Source organism: Drosophila subpulchrella, chromosome 3L, assembly GCF_014743375.2.
Source record: "Drosophila subpulchrella strain 33 F10 #4 breed RU33 chromosome 3L, RU_Dsub_v1.1 Primary Assembly, whole genome shotgun sequence".
In the NCBI taxonomy this organism is placed as follows: Eukaryota; Metazoa; Arthropoda; class Insecta; order Diptera; family Drosophilidae; genus Drosophila; species Drosophila subpulchrella.
This window is the reverse complement of record NC_050612.1, coordinates 15612908-15628536: the sequence shown is the minus strand read 5'-3', so window position 1 is coordinate 15628536 and position 15629 is coordinate 15612908. Positions and strand designations below refer to the sequence as shown.

General features: G+C 45.9%; 4 protein-coding genes across 4 annotated transcripts; 2 read left to right on the top strand and 2 right to left on the bottom strand.

Moving 5' to 3' along the window:
• The first annotated feature begins 3784 nt into the window (after positions 1–3784).
• On the top strand, positions 3785–6508 carry LOC119554067 (UDP-glucose 4-epimerase). Its single transcript, XM_037864809.1, has 4 exons — positions 3785–4280; positions 4402–4645; positions 5449–5739; positions 5795–6508. Exons 2-4 carry the CDS (start codon positions 4403–4405, stop codon positions 6314–6316), a joined length of 1056 nt encoding a protein of 351 aa, XP_037720737.1. The 5' UTR covers positions 3785–4280; position 4402; the 3' UTR covers positions 6317–6508.
• Positions 6509–6677: 169 nt separating this feature from the next.
• LOC119554068 (tax1-binding protein 3 homolog) lies at positions 6678–7949 on the bottom strand. The gene is made up of 3 exons (XM_037864810.1): positions 7787–7949; positions 7518–7646; positions 6678–7450 (listed from the first exon to the last, which is right to left on the bottom strand). The coding sequence occupies exons 1-3, from the start codon at positions 7838–7840 to the stop codon at positions 7262–7264; spliced, it is 372 nt and encodes a 123-aa protein (XP_037720738.1). The 5' UTR covers positions 7841–7949; the 3' UTR covers positions 6678–7261.
• A 251-nt stretch (positions 7950–8200) lies between these two features.
• On the bottom strand, positions 8201–9373 carry LOC119553405 (mediator of RNA polymerase II transcription subunit 30). Its single transcript, XM_037863777.1, has 2 exons — positions 9160–9373; positions 8201–9049 (listed from the first exon to the last, which is right to left on the bottom strand). Exons 1-2 carry the CDS (start codon positions 9328–9330, stop codon positions 8264–8266), a joined length of 957 nt encoding a protein of 318 aa, XP_037719705.1. The 5' UTR covers positions 9331–9373; the 3' UTR covers positions 8201–8263.
• A 264-nt stretch (positions 9374–9637) lies between these two features.
• LOC119554766 (DNA repair protein REV1) lies at positions 9638–13270 on the top strand. Its single transcript, XM_037865804.1, has 6 exons — positions 9638–9774; positions 9825–11149; positions 11205–11487; positions 11551–11974; positions 12043–12850; positions 12917–13270. Exons 1-6 carry the CDS (start codon positions 9739–9741, stop codon positions 13059–13061), a joined length of 3021 nt encoding a protein of 1006 aa, XP_037721732.1. The 5' UTR covers positions 9638–9738; the 3' UTR covers positions 13062–13270.
• Positions 13271–15629: the final 2359 nt, after the last annotated feature.

Here is a 15629-nt window from a genome sequence, read left to right as displayed (position 1 = left end):
TTTATCGCCTGCAATCAAAATTAAAAGTAATGGGAGACCCAATTTTAATAATGAGTAATCCCAACTGAATAAGAGCAATTAAAAAGGGTGTAAAAGGAAAACAAGGACCTAAGGAAACCTTGTTAATGATCGAGTTCAGATTGTTTGGCCAGAAATAAAGAAACCCCTGTGAAAATCCTGTAAGCTGCCAGGAGTACAATGCAGATGGGGCATAAATTACAGATGGCCGGCGCTACTTGAAGTTTGTTTTCGCATCGTGTTCGATCGTGTTTTCCCTGCCAGACAATATGCAGATGTATCCTTTTGATCCAGCACCAACCACCGAGGTCCTGCCTCCTGGCTCATATTTTTCCCATTTTCGCAACAATAAACATGCCCCGAGGGCAGGCAGCCAACAGACAACTAATTAAATTTTCTATGGTGCGAATGCGCTTTTGTCGCATTAACCCCGTTCCAGAAACCAAAACCGAACCCGAACGGATCGGATCCTCGGCGAAAAGAAGTCTTATTAAGTTGCCATTACCTTTGGGACGAGACTCAGGTAGGAAGTAGGGCGATCTATTCATATTCATAAGACCATTGCCACTGCCATCAATAGCTCGTAAAAGTAAAAAGTGTGTGAAACCGGAGGGGTGCTCGAGATCCCCGATTCCCCGATTCCGTTCGGGGTGGTTGCCCCCTATATCTTGTACTATATCTTCCTCGCCCAGAGCCAGCAGCACACGTGTTCATCATTTGTTGCCTGTTGCTAGGCCCGAATACCCTAAATACCCACCCCACAGCCCAGAGTAGTCGTCCCCTCTAAGCCTTTGTGGTAGTTTTGCCAAAAAAGCAACGAAATGAGATCACTGACAACTGGAAAGTCGAGAACTTGCGTAAAACTCTGGCCAGTCGTAGTGGTTGTTGTGGGCATTGTTGCTCTGTTGATCGTTGTCGTTGTCGGTGTGGTTGTAGTTGTTGCTCCCAGTGTCTCCTGTTGGTTGTTGGTGAGAAACTTTTGCCGAACCGCCGCACATGCGCGTGTACTCCACTTACCCAAACGACCGAGAATCTTGCTCAAACTCAAGCCAAGAATCGTACGGAGACTCAGCCCATCACTGCAAAAAACTATGAGGTATTTAATAAGATTTAAATATAATATTTCGATATTTACATGTATGTATATTTAATGTATTTACTTAAAACATACTGTTTGATTTCAATTTCTAAGCCCTAAATCTCTAGAGATATTTAAATCACCTAAAAAGGCGCCTTAAAGTATGCAGTTAAAAAAGAGAAATTCGTCTTTCGGATTGAAACCAATGATTTTCAGAGTTCAAATATATTGTTGCATACTTTTAGACATAACTGCTTTCCAAACTAATATCCCTGGCATCCTCGATATCTTCTTAAATATCAAGATTGTACGTATTTATTTTGACATTATTAGACATCTTTGTTTTAGGAAATATTTCTAAGTCTGTTATTCAAATAGAATAATTTAATATCTGAAAACAATGATATTTTTCAGTGGCCTGTCGCCGAGTCAAAGTACTCCAAAAGTCCACCCAGATACAGACGAGCATTCAAGTGTGATGAATTTATGTACTCGCAGTCTCGAATTCGGATCGCGCTTAGAGAAGTTTTAGATAATTGGCTAATTATATGTGCGTTATGAATTCCATTTTCCATATCTTCAATTTAGGAATTGAAAAACTTTCAGTCGGGCCATGCGGGTTCTGCCAGGCGAAAAAAAAGAAAAACGCCACAAAATATAAATTGCTTAATTTGTGATAAGCATTTATGGTGGCCGAGTACAAGTCGGTCTCCGTCGGATCAGGGCCATGTGAAAAGTGCAGCACTTTCACTATTTCCCCGTTTTTCCCGCCCCGAAATCAAATTGAAGTGCCGGTCGTATGTGGGGTGGGCCTTCTCACAGTACTCAGAACACAGATGATTATCGGGCGTAAACAATAATGCGGAAAATTGGTTTTATTAAGATGGATAACCGAAATTTACATTTAATCTAACGAAGTAAATTCTATTCGTTCCATGCGTGTACACTTTGGCATGGGTTATTAAAGGAGTGTGGGAATTAAAAGTTTACAAAGCAATCCTTTTTACAAACTATTTAAATCATATTATGAAAAAAGTTAGTGGGTTCTTAGCAGTTACGTTAAAATAGTACTGGAAAATGTAAACTTTAGATCAACCATATGCAGAATTTCTGATTTATACAAACTACTTAAATCATATCTTCACAAATGTTAGTTGTTAGCACTTACTTTAAAATAGTACATGAACATGTAAGTTTAAGATCAACCATATGCAGTATTTCTGATTAAACAAACTATTTAAATCATATGATGAAAAAAGTTAGTGGGTTCATAGCAGTTACTTTAAAATAGTACATGAACATGTAAGTTTTAGATCAACCATATGCAGTATTTCAGATTTTTTTGTATCTCTGTTAAGGCTCGAGTTACTCAAGTATGTAAGAGGCATATCAAAGTGCGCAATCTTCAGGTCGCCTGCCCGACAAAATCCAAAAATACGAATTTAGCTTTCGGGCCTGACCAGACCCCCCGAAAACCTTAACCCCACCAGACCAGCACCGCCCGAATCGTGATTCTCGGTCTGAACTGATAATGCTGCGATGCCATAACCATAATGCTCGCCCCATAATGTCATATGTACGCAGATTGGATTGGATTGGGAGCTTGAGTGTGTGCCGTACTGCCTCTATGTAGACCAGACCGCACTATATTATGATGTACATAACTGTAGGAACGACCACTTCCACTTCGAGACTTCTCCGCTCCGTCTTTCTCTTTCCATTTCCATTTCTGTTTCCATTTCTGTTTCTGTGACTGTGCAAATTATTGTCGCTCACATAAAAATATTGCAGGCCAGCGCCATCCAGAGGCGAGCGATGACGGAAGTTCAACTAACTCATTTCCGGTTATGTGTCGGCCGGATCCTCAATTGTCCGTCTGTGTGTGTGTGCCCGAGAGTCTGAAAGTGTACACACAGTACATGCCTTATATGGCCTGCCTTATCGAGTGTGTTTTTCTGCGTTTGAGAATCGATCCGTTTCTTGATGATAAACGATTGTGTTGGAATGGTTGTAATGAAGAAATTTGTATCAAGTACTTAAAACATAACAGAGTTCTTCCACGTTTAGCAGTTGCCCAATAGATCCATCTAACGATAATCAAAAACCACTGAAGATTGTGGAAATCCAATCTGGGTTAAAGCTCTAAAGCTTTCGATCCATTCATGCATTCCATTCATTCAGAACTAAAGGCAGGGGCACTTCATTGAGCGACTCGTAGCTGCGCAAATACATTCTGAATTAAGTTGTAAATGAAACAAACTGAGGTCTTTTTCAAGGCGTTTTGAGCACGTTCACTTTCGCCTATCATTAAAAATTTGAAGGGAATTTGGGTCACCAAAAAGGAGATACCTACTTTTTTGACAACTTTAGGATGGTTAACAAATTCGCATTAGTCACGAAAATACATTCTAATTTAAATTTAAATTGAAAATTCAATTTTGAATAAAATTTCCGTTAAAAGAGCAATGTAATGTAAAGAGATTATCTACACGTAAATGTAGATAAGCAATTGTTAGTGATGCCGGATCTCGGAAATTAGTTCTGTCAAATACCTTACACGAAAATCGTTACCACTTGACAAAGTCAGCGGATGTGGCAGCGCCGGCGAACCCCGCCGACTGGCAACGCCGCGCCTTTGTTTACCTATTTTTCAGCGAAGAGAGCGAGGCAAAAGCACTTGCAAATTGCATAAACGGGCTGGGAATCGGAAGTCAAAGGTCAGCGGCGATAAGGATGCACTTCGAGGGCGACCCCGCCCGCCCGCAGACCCAGCCAGCCTGCAGCTAGCACTCGAAACGGAGTGACATTGGAGCACCCAACCTGCTGATAAGAAACGCGACTCGGAGAAGCGAGAACAAGTTAAAAGTTAAATAGGCTATGTGGGGCTCTCCAAGAGCTCATTTGGCAAGCGACCGCGGATCAAAACAGACGTGCGAGCAAACAGCTGAGTGAGCGAGTGCGAGAAACGGGTTAGGAAGCGCTAGCGTTAACACTCAACGGTCAGCGATCTTTGGCATCAACATTCAGCACCATCTCCATCTGCAATCCCCACGGAGGTCTACGTCTTAGGCATCGCCATCCGATTACGAAGCGTTCAAGTTCCAAGGGCACGCACTGCCCGTCTGGCCAATCTGTATCTGAATCACCGCTCGGGGCATCTCTACCATAATCACCTGTAAAACAGGTGAGTGAGGCGGTTTTTTTTTTGCCAATGGCACGCCTGCAGAACGTTTTTTGGTGACGTCAATGAGAATTCCGCGCTCGTGTGGCCTAATTTTGCGTGTTTTTCTGTTTCGCCACCCCAGGATGGCCCCACCCACCGTTCTGGTCACCGGAGGAGCCGGCTACATTGGCTCCCACACGGTCCTCGAGATGCTCAACGCGGGCTACAACGTCATCTGCGTGGACAACCTGTGCAATGCCTACAGCAGCGGAGCTGCCAAGCTGCCGGAGGCCTTGAGCCGGGTGCAGGAGATCACCGGCAAGAAGGTCAACTTCTACCGCGTGGACATCACGGACCGGGAGCAAGTGCGCTCCGTCTTCCAGGAGGTGAGCTAGTGGCGACGGGCACGTCAGCAGTTTGGGGGTTCTACATGCGCACATAAGTGCCAACTGGATACCATTCAATCAGCCTTATCTGGCATGCGCGCTATCAGCTTTTTTCTCGTTTGCGCTTGTTTGTTTGCTCAAGTGGTCGGGCACTTCCGACGAATCGACCCTGAACGGAAGAGACCCACTTGGCGAGGTCGGCATCGACTTGGTGCGCTGGCATCCACATCCACAGTGGCTCCCTAGCACGTACGCTGCACTCCAGAATATGGGGGAGGTCAAAGAATTAGATTACCATGTTTACATGCACTCATTGCCAGGGGAATTCGCTAATCTAGGCAGGTTTTCACGTACTTAGTACACAAGATTCTCGCTTAAAGGGGGGTTTTCTTTAGCTGCAGTCAGTTTTCCATTTCAAAACGGTTTATTTGTACTCGTTGAAGCATTAAAAAAACATGTTATTGCCCAAACAGCCATGAAATATCTGTGAGCTTTGTGTGAGCCCAAAGCTTATGCTCATACTTAACGATTTTCATATTTTTAGACCAAAAGTTTAGGCGTCACAACGGAGTAAATGCACACAAAAGTATATATGTGTTTACGCGTACTGATTACTGAATAGATTTTGCAGTATTTGTCATAGTGGAATTCTTCCTAATCAACTCGGCTATTTATAAAATATTTATTTGCTATTGAATAACCTTCGTTGGGTCGTTGACAAACTAATTAAGCTAATAAAAATAGTTTATTATAAGAGAGTACATAGTTATATCATTACTAATCAATTATTTTTTCCTGTACAGCACAAAATCGACATGGTGGCCCACTTTGCCGCCCTGAAGGCCGTTGGCGAGTCCTGCCGCATCCCCCTGCAGTACTACCACAACAACATGACCGGCACCAATGTCCTGCTGGAGGCGATGGCCGACAACAACGTGTTCAAGTTCGTGTACAGCTCCAGTGCCACCGTCTACGGAGAGCCCAAGTTCCTGCCCGTGACCGAGGAGCATCCGACGGGCAACTGCACATCGCCGTACGGCAAGACCAAATACTTCACCGAGGAGATTCTCAAGGATCTGTGCAAGTCAGACAAGGTGGGCTGTCATTTCTATCTCTGCTTTGGCATTCCCACTAACAATGTCTCCTTAGCGCTGGGCCGTGGTCTCGCTGCGCTACTTCAACCCGGTGGGTGCCCACATCAGCGGGCGGATTGGCGAGGATCCGAACGGCGAGCCCAACAACCTGATGCCCTACATTGCCCAGGTGGCCGTGGGCCGGCGTCCCAGCCTGAGCGTCTACGGCAGCGACTTTCCCACGCACGACGGCACCGGAGTGCGCGACTACATCCACATCGTGGACCTGGCCGAGGGACATGTGCAGGCGCTGGACAAGCTGCGCAACATCGCGGAGACGGGTTTCTTCGCCTACAACCTGGGCACCGGCGTGGGCTACTCGGTGCTGGATATGGTGAAGGCGTTCGAGAAGGCCTCCGGCAAGAAGGTCAACTACACGCTGGTGGACCGACGCTCCGGGGATGTGGCCACCTGCTATGCGGACGCCACGCTGGCGGCTCAGAAGCTGGGCTGGAAGGCCGTGCGGGGCATCGACAAGATGTGCGAGGACACGTGGCGCTGGCAGAGCCAAAACCCCAATGGTTATGCCGACAAGTAGAGTAGTCTTCCCGTTCCTGCCCCTCTGCAAGTTCCTGATGATGGCTCAGGTAGCAATTTCTATTTGCCTCTAGTTGTGTATATTTCTTTCCAAATTTCGTCTAGTATCCCCTCTTTTCGATGTGTGCAAGTGTGTGTATGTAAATCCAAAGTACTTTGTAATTAAAAAAGGCTTTTCGCTGTTGTCATGTAATTTTGTGCCCATTGACGTTGTTTGGTGACCGCTGGTTGTAATTAAGGTCGCAGCCAAGGTAAGCACTGGGAGATTTGACCAGGTAAACATAACTATAAAAGTCAGATCTTAATCTAAAGAGGCGAATCTAATATAACTAATCTACAACCTAAATTCAAAAGAAAATCCCTTTAATATAATATATTTCGCACATTTATTTAGCAAACATTTATTCAAATGCAATTTAACATTAAAAACTCAATTTATAAAACTTAGGTGATGCGCTTTCTTCGCACATATCTGCACAGTTAAAGTCATTTATCACAAGTATGTACTATGAATGTATGTTTGTTTCAACAACTCTGCGTTCGTCATTTGCTTCGGTTTGCTTTTTGGAATGGTCTGCACATATAAAAGTACAAAATTGTTTATATTCGAGTCTGATGTCTGCGGAACTGTTTGTTTATATCGGTATTTGGCAATCTGTTCTATGCTCGGGAGCTTGGCGATTCGTTCAACAAGTGATGGGGAAGGCAGGGAAACCGAAATCGAAGTCAACAAGAAGCAATACTATAGGTGCTACATTTACGGCTGGCTACATGTGTGTGCGATATGCATAAGTTATGAATATATATATATATAATAAGGTATATCTAAGTAGTCGGATAGGTTGCAAGGGCAAAGAGATCCTTGGCCAGGAGAGGCGGTGGAGGGTTAGTTTAAATGCCGCTTCAATACTGCTGGAGTCAGTGGAGACCCTGCTCCGGGGACCACTTATGTGGAGGTCACGCCCTTGCGGGCCACCAGCATGTTGAGTATGGGGTTTTTCCGGATGTAGCTCACGGCCTTTTTGTGCGTGACCATGGTGAAGTCGTAGCCATTGCACTGGAGGATCTTGTCGTGGATCCGCAGACCGGCTCGAGCGGCGGGACTGCCCTCGTGAACTTCGGTCACATAGATGCCCTGTTTTCGAAGAGGAAGTACATTAAATGAGTGCCTTAAAGCCTCAGTTTCCCTAGCATCTTCTCACATAATCCGTGTATCCTTGGGGACTCTTCTTGTAGTCCTGGTCGATTCCCCCGCCGATCTTGAAGCCGCACTTGAGAATCTCGCGTCCCTCCTGGTCGTAGTCCTTCTCCTTGTGCAGCGTGATGGGAATCTGTGGATTGTAAGATGGAGTACGAGTTGAAATATGAAAGTGGCTTCTATTTTTTTGTTTGCTCCAGCGACCCAATTTCACCAACACACACGCATGGGCCCGTGTGCGTGTGAGCCAGGTTTCAGTCATTCACAACTCACACTCAAACACTCCATCGCCGTGCCGGCCTGGTGCTGAAATGCCATTTTCGCCATGTCTGCCGATGTTTTGTTTGACTCTGATTCGCTAAATTATAGTTAGTTTTTTTAAATCTCGTTAATTAGGTGTTAAAATCTCGCTGTCGCCCACAACAAACTCTGCTTCTTCCTCGCAGCCATTTATCGATGGCTTGGTTTCGATAGTTCGCAGCAGGTATGCCATTGTTATCGAACCGCTTCCCGCACTTTTTGAATTCAATTTCCCAGCCGAAACTTTATTCGGAATTCATTTTGAATTATAATTATTATAATAATAATTTAAGATCAGGGAACATCTTTGAAGCTGTTATGTACAGTTCTCAAGATTTCTGAGCTCTCACTTTAAACACAAAAAACACCAAATAAAAGAAATTACCATTCCTTGTTGACAATGTTTTGTAGTTTTATTTAAGTGTTAATACATATCTAGAATCCGTAAACCTAGGAGCGCCGCATGGCTAGCATAGTGTTGATCTCCCAGATGATTATGCGCGTCCTATCGATGATCTCGCGCAGCTGCCTGTTCTTGAGCTTCACGGTCTCTATAAGTTCGTGGTTCTCCTGCAGGACTTTTCGGTACTCATCGCACTGCGATGGCTCGATTCTCGGTTCCGGCTCATCGCGGTAGGGGATCAGGCTTTCGGCGCTCATGTAATCCATGCCGGCGTCGTTGCACTTCTCGTAAATAATGCGGACCCTCTTGAAGAGCAGCCTGATGGTGCGGAAGTACTCCTGCACCTTCTTCTCGGCGCTGTTGTCCCTGTGCGAAGTGGGCTGGATGTTCTTGAGCGAGGCGAATACCTCCTGGAAGCGCGAGGCGATGTCCTGCACCGTTTCCTGGCCCAGCCGTGAAAGCTGTACAATGTTGATCTCCTTGTGGGGATTTTGCTGGGAGATGGCGAGCATATTATTGTTGCCGCCGGCGCCGCCAGGAGGAATTCCACCGCCACCGGGATTGAGTTGCTGCTGCTGCTGTTGGGGAATGTTTGGTTGCTGGGGCATGTTTTGTTGGGGCTGCTGCTGCTGCTGCTGTTGGGGCACCACGCCCCCTCCTCCTCCCATTCCCACTCCGCCGCCCATTCCCACTCCCACTCCAACGCCCACTCCTTGCTGGGGCATTATCATCTGTTGCTGGTGCATCATCTGCTGCTGCTGCTGTTGCATTTGGTGTTGCGGCGACATGCCGGGCATTAGGCCGCCAGGACCTCCAGGTCCTTGGGGATTCATCTGTATAAGAAAATTGAACTTAGTTACAAACCATATATTTTTTAAGGTCTTCGGGAGAACACACTTGCGACATAATCCTGCTTAAAGCTAGAAATGCATATATTCCTTACCATCATGCCCATTTGTTGTTGCTGCTGCTGGTGCTGCGGCGACATGTGCATCTGCTGCATATTGCCGTGCTGCATGCCAAATCCGCCCATGGGCATCATGTTCGGTCCACCGCCTCCTCCGCCGGCGCCCGCTGGTCCCTGGTTACCTTGATTTTGACCGTATTTCCACATTTTGCTTAATTCTTATAACATAAACAAAATGTATCGCACAACGATAGACAGACACAAGCAACGCTGTTATCGATATCGCAAAACCAGTCGAGAGTGTTGGGTAGCGCCGAAATGGAATTTTGGCAAACAGCCTCTTCATATTTGTAACTAAATGAATATAATATAAATGAATGAATATAAATAAATGTACTAAATGAAATATAAGTCGTTTTTAAAATATTATTAAATACAACCTCCAGGACACAAACTCTTTTAAAACCCCCTCGTAAAATTTTTATCGCGCCAGTGTAGATCGAGAGTTGCCAGACTGGCGCCAAAAAGTGCAAAAGTGACAGCTGAGCGGCGCGGCATTGGATTTGTGAAATTAAATTGGTTTTAAGCCTTTTTAATGATTTAACGAGTTCTACAATGGTGCGCGACGACGATAATGGTTTCAGTGAATGGGTAAGGCTATAATGAAAGTGCACACCACATACCTTAATGCTCCTTTCCAGGGCGGCTACTTCGAGGCCAAGAAATCCAAATTGGAGGAGCAATTCGCAGCAGCCAGCGACCCCTTTCGCAAGAGCGACCTCTTTCAGGGAATTTCCATTTTTGTGAACGGCCTGACCAACCCGTCGGCAGATGAACTAAAGCGGATCATGATGGTGCACGGAGGGACCTTCCACCACTACGAACGGAGTCACACGACGTTCACAATCGCCTCCGTTGTGCCGGATGTCAAGGTCAGGAACATGAATCTCAGTAAGTTCATCAGCGCCAAGTGGGTGGTGGATTGCCTGGCAAACGGGAAGATATTGGACTACAAGCCATATCTGCTGTATACCAACCAGAAGACCTCGCAGCCCAGGCTCAACTTTGGTAAAACCAGTAGCACCAGTGTAAATGAGAGCAAAATGGAGGTGGATCCCCCCAAGGATGAACTGGAAACAAAGCTGGGCGGGATTCTGAAGGAGCTGCAGCAGGCGGTGGCCACATCGCCGGAAAAGGAGGCCAGTCTGTCCGAATCCAAGATCACCAACTTATCCACCACGTCGAATACTTCAACTGTTGCCCGTACCGCCGCAGATCCAAACTTTCTGAGTGAGTTCTACAAGAACTCCCGCCTGCACCACATCGCCACCCTGGGAGCTGGCTTCAAGCAGTATGTCTGTCAGTTGCGTCAGGATCATGGCACCAAGGGTTTTCCAAAAAGGGAGCTTCTACAGTCCCTCACAAAATGCCAACGCATCGGTTCTGATCGCTATGTAATGCACATCGACATGGACTGCTTCTTTGTCTCCGTGGGCCTGAGATCCCGTCCTGAGCTCCGAGGATGGCCCATTGCGGTGACACATTCGAAAGGGGGAAGTGCAGCCACCGATGTGCCCGTGCACCCGCAGGCGGACAGAAAGGTCGAACAGGAGCTCTTCGCCCAGCGCTTTGAGAAGCACTTCCACGATGAAGACAGGGCGGAAAAAGTGCGTTCGGGCTTTGACAAGAAGATGTCGCTCTCGGAGATCGCCTCCTGCAGCTACGAGGCTCGGGCAAAGGGCATCCGCAATGGCATGTTCGTGGGCCAGGCCCTAAAGCTCTGTCCGGAGCTTAAGACGATCCCGTACGACTTCGAAGGCTACAAGGAGGTGGCCAGTACCCTGTACGACACAGTGGCTCAGTATACATTGAACATCGAGGCTGTGAGTTGCGACGAAATGTTCGTGGAACTAACCGATGTGGTAAACGACCTAAAGGTGGACGTGATGGCTTTCGTGGGGCATCTAAGGCAGGAGGTGCACACCAAGACGGGATGCCCGTGTTCAGCGGGAGTGGCAGGCAATAAGTGGGTAGTGAGTACCTGAATTAAAAATTCATATTAAAAACGCGCATCCTTTTAGATTGCTGGCCCGCATGGCCACCAAGGAGGCCAAGCCAAACGGCCAGTTCTTGTTGGACTCCAAGCAGGACGTATTGGCCTATATGGCGCCCATGGATCTGGAAACACTGCCAGGAGTGGGCAGCAGCATGAGCCACAAACTCAAGCAGGCTGGCCTGCATACTTGTGGAGACGTTCAAAACACATCGCTGGAGAAGCTGGAATCGGTGCTGGGCAAGAAGCTCGGTCAGAATTTATTCCAGAACTGCAGAGGAATTGATGACCGTCCTTTGGCCTATGAGCAGGTTGGCTTCGGCACTGCTTTTGTGTAATCTTATTTATATTAAAACAATTTACTTTCCTTTTAGACCCGCAAAACGGTTTCTGCCGAGATGAATTTTGGCATTCGCTTCACCAATTCGGCCGAGTGTGAACAATTTCTACGGCAGCTCAGCGAGGAGGTTACCAAGCGCCTGATTGAGATCAAGCGCAAGACCAAGTCCATCAATCTAAAGATCATGGTGCGTGCTGCCGAGGCGCCAGTCGAAACCTCCAAGTACATGGGCCACGGAGTCTGCGATACCATCAACAAGTCCTCGATGATTAAGCATGCCACGGATGATGTGAATGTAATCACCTCGCAAGTCCTCAACTTAATGAAAGAAGCTGATCTCCCGCCCCACGAGCTGCGTGGTATTGGCATACACCTGACCAAGCTGGAGGATGCCAACGAAGTTCGAAAGGATAACATCATCAAGCAGATGTTTGTCAAGTTAACAGAGATGAAGAAAGGTATTCAATTCCATTGTTATCTGCCTAGCGAAGGTTTTATAGTAATATACCGCCTGCATTACCTTTAGATAAACCTGTGGTGGAGAAACTATCTGCTGAACCTAAACCAATACCCCGGGAACTTACTAATGTCATGACCATGTTGACGGCGGCAGCGGGGGGCATAAAGTCGTTAAACGATGATAAAGGTATTCAACCTTTTGCAGATAAGCCACTAGTGGATGAAGTCAAACCTCGGGAGTCCAGGAACGTGATGAGCATGCTCACGGCAGCAGCGGCGGGGAAGAAAACTCTAAACGGGGATATAGTTCGAAATGAACCTGCTAAGCCAAGTAATCCTGAGTTTGATGAAGATATTCTGGCTCAGCTGCCGGAGGATATACGCCTCGAGGTGCTTGCCCATAAGGATGAGTATCTGGAATTGGATGAACATGCTGTCAAGAAAGCAGTACCTTTCCATTTTGTGAGGCCTTCATCACCGCCTTTGATGAAACGCAGCCGTTCACCCAATGTGAGTCCCCTAAGCGCCAGCGATCTTAAACCTTCTACTTCCCGGGCAGCTGAGGCACGTATGCGAAAGCGTAAGGATCGCCAGGAACAGGAGCATTGCATCCAACCAGATCAGGTTGTGGCGGACTATATCGGGTCACTGGCCAAGTACATGCATCCCTCTATTCTGGAGTACATCTCCCGGCCCGAGACCGAAGTGCCCGACATCCTGATGGGGCCCAACTACAAGAGCATGCTGAACGAATGGGTCAGCCGCGAGGAGGTGCCCAAGCCAACCGACGTTGAGATTATCCACCAGCAGATGTCTAAAATGATGAGGTGTGATAAGCTGAATCACATGTACGATGTGATGAAGTACTTGTGCCGGTATTTACCTAATCTTATGCTGATGTATTCATTGCCGTAATCAATTTCATTGTCCTCTCTATGCAGCATCATAAACATGAAGCGCAGCAGCTCCTGTTGCTGGCACATGGCCTATAAACACATCGAGGAGGATATTCAGCACCAAATGCTGGAGATTGAGGGCTACAACCTTAGCTTCATCGAAAACATTCGCTGCATGAAGTGCTTGTAATTTGTTGTGGTACATGTGATTCATTTGGTTCCTTATTGCTCTTCAAAGAGCAGAAATATTAGCTTTAAAAAATGTAAGAGAGGCAACCTTTTTAAACTTTCTTCGGATAATGTAGTGAAGTCATGTGCCTTTTAATTTTTACCATTCATTTGAGCCGAAAGAAACTACTTGGATTGAATCCATTACATTTAATTTCCGAATGGAACGGTTATTATTTTTAATAAATGTTATTAAATATAAAATTAATATTGTAATTTTCCATGGGTGTTTCAATAATTGCTTCCTCTCTTGTGTACCTTTATATAGATTTAAAACTGAAAAGAAATGCCATCGAATCATTTACAACTGCAGGTAGCAATTAATGTTGCAAGTGCGGTAAATAATGTGGATCTGGAAGCACGGCGTTGATAACTTCATACATAAAGGGCAGAGCCCCATCTTTGGCCTAAACCAAACGCCCCGGTGGCTCTTTCCCAGCAAAGCCGGGCCACTCAAGACAAATAGGCCAGGCGGGCACACACCTGGCGGAACTGGCAAGTCATAATTTGCACTTTAATGAAAGCGGCATCGACTCGGCTCGAACAGGTTAGTGTTGAACAGTTCTCTAAAGTCACTGCAGTTAATCGCTGCGACGGCTGTAATATGTAATTGATTCGCATGCGGCATGCCTACACTGAACAAAAAGTGTCCTTAGTCCATAAATAAAAAAATAAAATATCTAGAACTTTTTTTAAAATCAAGAACAGTTCTTAAAATGCAGAAAATTACATTATTATATATTTTGAAATTCAAAAAACTAGTTTTCTTTTTATTAATGTACAACGTTTAATGTTCTAGATAAAGGTAAGCCACAAATTAATGGTGAGCTAGATGAGTTAGGGTTTTATAGGATTTTATTTTGAGTGTTCCCCATGAACAGTCCCGATTCCCAGTCCCAATCTCAGCCCATCCCATCCGCAGCCCCATGACAAACCATAACAATTACAGTGCCGATGCCAGGAAGCCAGAGGTGGAAAATATCTGGGAGTACACCTAGGTACAAATAATTAGCAATATTTTATGAGGGACCGAAATATCATTTTAGATTTTATATACCATTTTTAAAGGTGATTCGAAAATGTAGAAGTTTTTAGTCCAAATTATTTTCAATTTTTTTTGTGCTCTTGATATCACTCTTGTTGACGATCTCTAAAAATGTTCATGAAAAGGAATATTTTTTAATTACGTTGTTTATTGAAAAACAATCCTTTGATTTTTTTAATATTATGTGAGCATGGGTACTTTTTTATTTAGCTCTTGTACCCCACCTGGGTAAAATCTCGCACACTGCCCACCTCTGAAGGCCACCCCACATCGGATGGCAGCTGGAGCTCAAGATGGAGCAGATGTTGCCCGGTAATTAAAAATAGTCAAGCTGCATTTCTGGCTCAGCATCCGGTGGCAATGTGGCGATGTGGCTGGTGTCTCTGAGGCTGTGTGATGGGGATTGGGGATTGGGATGGGACGAAATGGGCTGGACCCGGCTGGCGGGATTTACATGAGCTACGCTTTGTCTGATTTAATTATGTGCGCAAAAGGCGTCGTTGTTTCATAAATTTTATGCATCCTGTCGTCGCGGAACTCGGTAGCAGTACCAGCAGCCCCATGCGGCTCCACTGTAACTTGCCCCATGATGTGGTCGAGTTATCTCCAGTTGGGCCCAAACCAGATGCAAATGTTGTCAGGCTTTGATAGACTTGTTGGCTGCCAACGCGATTTGTCAACGACTCCACGCGGCTGGTTTGGCATGGTTTCCCGATTCCTGGGAGTGCTGACTATTTATACATGGACTTGTTGGTTTTTTCTTCTTTGTTAACCATAAATATTTTTTTTAATAAAAATTAATCCATAGTTTTTAGTTTAGCATGCTCTGCTTCTGCTCAATATTTTATTTTATTGATATTTAGAAAAACTTAATAAGGATTGTATTTTTCGGGACATATACAAATACTTTATAGTTCTGACGGCTGTCTTTCCTTGTGAGTGATAAGTGAGTGCGAGTGGCCAGTAGCAACATGAGGCCCAAGTCGGAGTCGCAGCGTGCTGCCAGGTTTATTCCCACGCTCGTGGAGTCAGTTAAACAGCCAAACAACCCAACAACAGAAGCTGCCGGAGCAGCTGGAAACTGTCAACATTATCGGACGTGACTCTGCGACAAGATCACTGCCAGAGCATTACTATATGCCACTATGCGATCCTATGAGCCCTATGCCAAAGACGTTGCCCACATGTACATGGGCATATGCCGGGTCTCTCGAGGATTGGAGGAGGCTCAGATGCCGATAGTGCTGCGAGGTTGCTGCGGTTTCGGCTGCTACCAAATAAGTCGAGGCAGACGATTCGGATTTAGCCGCCAATGTAGCAGTCGAGGTTGCGGCTGGGTCTATGCAAAACTTCTAGCCAATTAACTTGGCCGGCGGCAGAGGCAGAGGAGGATGAGGATGAGGCGGAGAGATCCGAGCCCCAAGTCCGTTCCTGGTGCTGTGCCTTATGATTAGAATCGTCGACAGCAGGCCGCCAAACGGGCAC

What these genes read in the sequence shown, in the direction of transcription:
- LOC119554766 (XM_037865804.1), top strand. Translation starts at nt 9,739, where the DNA reads ATGGTGCGCGACGACGATAATGGTTTCAGTGAATGG. An exon ending in ATAATGGTTTCAGTGAATGG is followed by an intron (nt 9,775 to 9,824) that starts GTAAGGCTATAA and finishes GCTCCTTTCCAG; the next exon opens with GGCGGCTACTTCGAGGCCAA. An exon ending in GTCCTTTGGCCTATGAGCAG is followed by an intron (nt 11,488 to 11,550) that starts GTTGGCTTCGGC and finishes CTTTCCTTTTAG; the next exon opens with ACCCGCAAAACGGTTTCTGC.
- LOC119554067 (XM_037864809.1), top strand. Translation starts at nt 4,403, where the DNA reads ATGGCCCCACCCACCGTTCTGGTCACCGGAGGAGCCGGCTACATTGGC. An exon ending in TGCGCTCCGTCTTCCAGGAG is followed by an intron (nt 4,646 to 5,448) that starts GTGAGCTAGTGG and finishes TTTCCTGTACAG; the next exon opens with CACAAAATCGACATGGTGGC. An exon ending in ATCTGTGCAAGTCAGACAAG is followed by an intron (nt 5,740 to 5,794) that starts GTGGGCTGTCAT and finishes ATGTCTCCTTAG; the next exon opens with CGCTGGGCCGTGGTCTCGCT.
- LOC119554068 (XM_037864810.1), bottom strand. Translation starts at nt 7,840, where the DNA reads ATGGCGAAAATGGCATTTCAGCACCAGGCCGGCACGGCGATGGAGTGT. An exon ending in CGGCGATGGAGTGTTTGAGT is followed by an intron (nt 7,647 to 7,786) that starts GTGAGTTGTGAA and finishes TACAATCCACAG; the next exon opens with ATTCCCATCACGCTGCACAA. An exon ending in CCCAAGGATACACGGATTAT is followed by an intron (nt 7,451 to 7,517) that starts GTGAGAAGATGC and finishes CTTCGAAAACAG; the next exon opens with GGCATCTATGTGACCGAAGT.
- LOC119553405 (XM_037863777.1), bottom strand. Translation starts at nt 9,330, where the DNA reads ATGTGGAAATACGGTCAAAATCAAGGTAACCAGGGACCAGCGGGCGCC. An exon ending in AACAACAAATGGGCATGATG is followed by an intron (nt 9,050 to 9,159) that starts GTAAGGAATATA and finishes TTTCTTATACAG; the next exon opens with ATGAATCCCCAAGGACCTGG.